This window comes from Chlamydotis macqueenii, chromosome 1 (assembly GCF_036417535.1).
Source record: "Chlamydotis macqueenii isolate bChlMac1 chromosome 1, bChlMac1.mat, whole genome shotgun sequence".
NCBI classification, from domain to species: domain Eukaryota; kingdom Metazoa; phylum Chordata; class Aves; order Otidiformes; family Otididae; genus Chlamydotis; species Chlamydotis macqueenii.
Window position 1 is genome coordinate 137,623,545 of NC_141556.1, and position 6,000 is coordinate 137,629,544.

At 53.0% G+C, this 6,000-nt stretch overlaps 1 protein-coding gene across 1 annotated transcript in view; it reads right to left on the reverse strand.

Annotated features, from left to right (window-relative positions):
• The window catches only part of SHROOM2 (shroom family member 2), a 127,082-nt gene extending 124,213 nt beyond the window's left edge, over nt 1-2,869 (reverse strand). The window contains exon 1 of the mRNA XM_086768172.1: nt 2,619-2,869. Within this exon, the coding sequence (XP_086624298.1) occupies nt 2,619-2,837 (219 nt within the window). The 5' untranslated portion in view covers nt 2,838-2,869. The remainder of the gene's footprint in view (nt 1-2,618) is intronic.
• Between the last annotated feature and the right edge of the window lie 3,131 nt (nt 2,870-6,000).

A 6,000-nucleotide genomic window follows, 5' to 3' on the forward strand; every position in this document is an offset into this window, starting at 1 on the left:
GATATCTGTAATAAAAAGTTTCCCTTCCTGTCAGCAAGTGAAATAGCCACACAACCAGAGAAACTAACACCCAAGAGGTGCGCTACACAGAAAGTGCTGCAAAATGAGAAACATATACTTGCTCACTAATTTTTCAATTACAGTATTTCCTGGTGCTACTTTTCAGACAGTTATATTAGCTGTCCCATATATGCTAAGGAAAGCAGGAAACATTTACACCACAGACTTCCCAGCATTTACGTCAAGGTGCAAATTTCTTCAAAAGCTGATCCTGCTTTCAAGACGACGGCAAGCAAGGAGACAGGCAGAATTTCAGAAATCCTCCTTAAGTAGCTGCTATCCGAGACTCCATTCACACCTTGTCACATTCCTGTCCTTAAAAAGTGGCACTTGACGTCATCCATCCTCAGTTCCCCAGAGCTGCCCCGGACTAGTGCAAATAGCCAGCTCATGCTTAAGCACAGTTTGAATCCACAAAACCACGGGTTTTTCCACAGGTACCCTGAAGGATTCAGTTCAGTGCGTTTTCTCAGATCCCCCACCAACCAGCTACCAACCTTACCCAAGAAGTGAGAGCACATGCCACGGGGAGAGGAGAAGCGCAGGTGAAGCAGCATCCCCTCTTCTGTGGCAGCCTGGCAACTCCCATGTGCACTCGGGAAGTGGACAACTCAGGTTCAGAGCTCTTTTCAGTCGAGAAGAGACAAATGTTACATTTCCTGTTTTAACCACCCGGTATTAAACTATTCTTCCCAGTAGCTTTCCACCACAGAAAAAAAATAAAACCCAACACCAAGATGAGTGAGCCAAACCAAGAGGAAGACTTCGCAGCTAAAGCATTGTCGTTTTGGGGACATGGGGGACACGGGCTCCAGTCTCTGGTTTCAAAACTAGTCCTTTACAGTTGCATCCAACAACTGCAAATGGAAATACACTCCAAAATCTTAGACACAAGGATCCAAGGTGTCTCTTCTTCCTACCGTAGCACAAATGGATCCAGGTTTCTTTTTTGCACAGTAGCACAGTTTCAGGAGGTACCAAGGCTGTGGTTCCACTTAATTATTCCTTTGCAACAGACCCAGTTTACAAGATTCCCATCGCCAGACACTTCTCTCCACATACCACAGCCACATCCTCATGCCACAAATACTTAAGCCTGTTACTTAATACCTTGGTAACATTATGAATAAGTATCACTGATCGGTCTTTAGACGTAGCCATTACCAGAAAGGTGTAATTATTTGATTCGGCACTTGATAGCTAGTACATACACAGTAAGTAGCTGTCTTCGCCTTTCCTCAAACGCTCCAAGGTCTGATATTCTGTAATTCAAGGTACTGGTAAGAGGCCAACAGACAGGCAGTCATTTTTCAGCATATATATCTTCTGACACTGACTGTTGTTCCTTGATAAACAGAAGTATGGAAGAGATCTAGAAAAAGATGGTTTCAAAACTCCTAACTTGGAAAGCCCACAGTGCAGTTGTTTCAAGGCTGGGAGAAGGGAACCATGCAGACAACTCACAATGAAATCGACTGAAAAATAAGATGAGAAGAATTTCTGCTGTGGATAGAACAAGACTTGTTGACCTCTGACACTCTCTGTGCACTTCTAAAATGTGAACAAGCAGAATCCACAGGATCCATAGACAAAGCATACGTATCTTTCTGACAGATCTTGAGCAAAATGTGCCTTGCTAATGTGGATTTTTTTTCCAACTACATATGGATCTACTTTAATGCGTTTTCACTGTGCAACAAGAAAACTGTCCGAACAGCGAAACCCAACAATTATTGGGGATGGGGGTTCTTAAGTCAAAACACATCCAGATGAAAAACATTTTCTAGAAACTGTGATGTATTTCCTTAACTCATGCCCAATGCACTGAGATTAAAGCTGTGAGTATAGAAGGACATTAAAAAAAAAAGAAATGAGAAAAAAAATTTAAAAGGCAACCAGAAAGTGCATGTGTACCCAGGAGCCTCCCCCTCCTCCCATCCCGGGAGCATGGCTTTGGTCACTATCCACAGGACCTTTTGTCTAAAGAAGGAAGGAGATACAAAAGGTTACCCTAATTATTTTGAATTTCCAATTCCAACAGCAGCGGAGCAAACTCCGCCTCAGAGCCGGGAGTTTTGGTCCCCGTACCCTCCTGCGCCAGGAGCCCGGCGGGAGGGAAGGGCCCAGCACAGGGGCCGGGGCTGCTCTGCCGCCAGCGGGGTCCCCTGGCCCGTCACCGGGTTTTTCACGGGCAACACGAACGGCCGGAGGCGGCGGCTCAGGGGCCGCCGGCGCCCAACAACCTGTTGCCCCCCGGACCCCTCTCTCTCGGATTCGCCCCGTGCCGGGCAGCGGCTGCCCCAGCACCCTCAGGCACCGGCTCCCCGGGCGCTAACGGCCGCCTTGGGGCCCTCGCAGCACCGCAGCCGGCCCCACGCCACCTGCGCTGAGGCCGCCGCCGCCGCCCAGCCCCGCGGTGAGCTCCGGGCAAGGCGGCGCGGCCGGGCCGGGCCCGCTCCGCTGCTACCGCCGGGCTGTCAGCGACCTGGGCTCGCCAAAATGGTGCTGGCAGGACCCACCGGCCCCCACCCCCCTTCACTCGCCCCGGCGCCTCTCACCTTGGTGATGATCAGGGGCTCGCCGTGCTCTCGCCCGCCCTTCAGGGTGAAGCCCCAGGGAGCCCCGCCGGTCAGCAGCACCTCCACCAGCTTGTAGCCCTCCGCTGCCCGCTGCTCCACCATCACCACCACCGGTCCCGGTTCCACCAACACGGCGCCGAGCCGCGGGTCGCCGCCGGCCAGCCGCTCTCGCCCGCTCCGCAGCCCCACGTCCTCCATCGAGCCCCCCGCCGTGGCCGGGGCTCGCCTGCCTCTGCCGGCCGCTCCCCGGTGCGCGGCAGCCGGCGGCAGCCCGCCGAGCCACCTACCCGCCCCGCAGCGCCGTCCAGCCCGGCCCCATCGGCGGCGAGAGAGGGCTGCTCCCTGCCGCCCGCCCCCTCCTCCTCCTCCTCCTCCTCTTCCTCCTGCCCTGCAGCCCGCGGTATTGTCTCACGCCGAGGCCAGAACCCGGCGGCGGCGAGGAGGAGGGGGGGGGGCGGCTCCAACTTGTGGCAACTTGGCGGCGGGGCAAACGCCGCCGAGCAACGCGGGACGCCGGGAGGAGCGCGGCGGGGTGGGGTGGGGTGAGGCCAGGCGCTCCCGCCTCCCTCTCTTCCCGAAAAGAAGAGCGAAACCCGCTTTTCACCCGCCGGCTTCCCCAGCGGGGTAGCCGTTCGCCCCTCCCCGAAAGCGGGCAGCCCCGCAGCGCGATCCCCCCCGGGCGAAAAGGAGGGGCGGAGCGGGGCTTGGGGGTGGAGGAGAGGAGAGCAGAGCAGCCGCGGGCCGGCTGCCAGACAAAGGCGACAGCGAGAGGGTCCCCGAGTCACCCCGGGGCCGTGCCCGTGCCCCCCCGCCCCCACCACACAGAGGGGCAGCCCCGCCTCTCCCTCACCCCGCCGTCCCCAGACAAAAGCAGCGAGCAGGTGGAGGACGGCCACGCCGCTCCGGCCCGGCCCCACTTGCAGCGGGGGGTGAGGGGCTGCGGCCTGCCCCCGGCCAGGGACGCCCCGCCCCCGCGGTGCCAGGCGGCGGGGGGCCGCGCCGCGCCGGCCGGGGAGTGGAGGAAAGAGGGGAGGGGGGCGGCTCTTCCCGCCTCGCCGCCGTGTGCGAGGAGGGTGGCCGAGGAGAGGGGGGGTTAAGCGGTGAAGGGGGGGGGACGGGGCAGGATGGAAGCCGGGCAACATGGAGGGCAGGTCAGCGGGGAGCCGAGGGAGGCGCCTGCTCCCTCCCGGCCGGTTCCCCCCGCCCCGCGCTGTCTCCACCACCTGTGGGGCGGGAGGGGCCCCAGCGTGGGCCGGGCCGGGCCCGCCCGCCTCGCTCTGCCTCCGGGACCCTCTAGCGGCAGCCGGGGGCGAGGCGGGGCCAGGCCGGGTTGGGCTGAGGTGAGGCCCCGGCCCCGGCCTCAGTCCTGGGGGGCTGCTCCCGCCCGCCCCGGCGCCGGAGGCTCGGTGGGCCGGAGGCCTCAGGGGTCAGAAACGCAGCCAGGCTAGGCCGGGCCGGGCCGGGCCGGGCTTGGCGGCGGGCCGGAGCGGTGGTAAAGGTGACTGAAGCCTACGGCAGAAAAAACGCCAAATGGAAAACGACTTGGCGGTGCGGTCCCAGGCAGAGGTTCAGCTGCAAAAAGACCACAAAAAAAAAGTTTGACGGAGGAGTGTTGAGGCAGGACTAGAAGTGTTGATCTTAAGGCAAATCTTAGTTTATGCATGGGAAATAAATGAAGAGTTTGAGGTTGTCTGATATTTTCACTGAGTTAGTGGTGGGGCTGGGAGTGAAATACTAATTTCTTGCTGGACTTCGTTCTCCGAATTTAATTGCATCACTTTATGTGAAGTTTCGATAGCTTAAATCAGGACCAGGCTTGGCCAGCGCACAGTCCTCCTTTGTTTTTCACTACCAAGCAGGTGAAGTAGTGCTTGATCTAAGAAACAGGAAGATTTATCTTTAGTTTCTGAAAGACTAGTGAAGCTCAAGACACTTCCACCTGTGACAGCCTCAGGGAGGTGCCTGGAATTTGCCGTGGGATTTGAAGGTTCTGTATGCATGTGACAGTTCACATATTTTGCTTCTGAAAGTGGCTGTTACATTTGTGAAGTCTTACCCTCTAACTCCTGTTTCAGCTGTTTTATTCCTCAAAAGACTCCTGCCGTTGCTTAGAGGTGGAAATTTGTTTCTGTATCATCTTCAACATTACCTACAGTACGTTTCTCTAATACCTGAAGAAAACTTTTGTTTCTGGATTGAGAGCATCTGAGGTCACCAATCGCAGTAGCACATTGAAGCACATATATAGATAGGAGAAAAACATTTGATGAGGATGGGTGTTGTTCCCTTGTGATTAAGGGACAGATGGAACCACGGAGTGGAGAGCCAAACGGCATCAATTTACACATACTTCTGTGAGGATCCTGTTAAATCCAAACCTGTATATTGCATCAGGTTATGTAAGGCCTCAAATGACTTGCAGATCCTCAGTCAGATTTCTCTGATTCTTTTCTACCATATAGACAAGTGCTGATTATAAGACAAATAATTTAAAAAAGAACGCACAAGTAAAGGGATATAAAAGTAGTTTTCTCCGTGTTCTGTCTTCATTTGTCCTTGGGATCTGAGACAGTTTCAGTTATGTTTGTATAACACATACCAGGTTGTCTGCTCGGCAGTGTATATTCAATAACCTACAGCTGGAAGTTTTAAAATTATATACTGCAGTATACAATTTGTTGTTTGTAAGCATGATGATTAAATAAAGGTCCAGAATAACAATTTGAGCTTTAGTGTATCCCCAAGTATGAACATTGAAATGAAATTGAAACAAAATAGCTTATATCATAAATGAAAAGAGCAAATTGTGCTTCCAAACATGTATTCTCTGTTTGTATCCCCTCTTTTTCAACGGCCAAACTTTCCTTCTTCTTTGTCTTGAATTTTTTGTTGTCTGTAAGAAACTGAAGATTTGCTTTACTGTTCTGGCTTTTTGATTTGATACTGATAAATCAGTACTGAAGAATGATGCAAAAATCTGAGCACAAATTTTAAAACTGGAATATCTAGAGCCAGGAACTGGAAGCCAAGTGAAAACCGCTGAACTCTGCTACTGTCATTTACATCAGTGGAAGATGTGGACATGTAGCTCTTGGGAAAGCAGTTGCCTTAAGAAAGAACATCTAAAAGCTTTTACGCTCCTGATCAAGAGAGACCTCAGTAAAGAACAATTTTGTAGCTAATACTTTCTTAGAGTTTGATGGTCTGACACAGTCTTCAAGCAGATCCTCAACCTGTGGCTGACAGTCAGAAATCAGGCTTTTTTTTTTTATTTTGAATGACACTTTTTTTTTTTTTTTTGCGTTTTCTCCTTTGATGTTACCAATGGAAAACTAAGAGACCTATATGTAAAGTTCCTCAT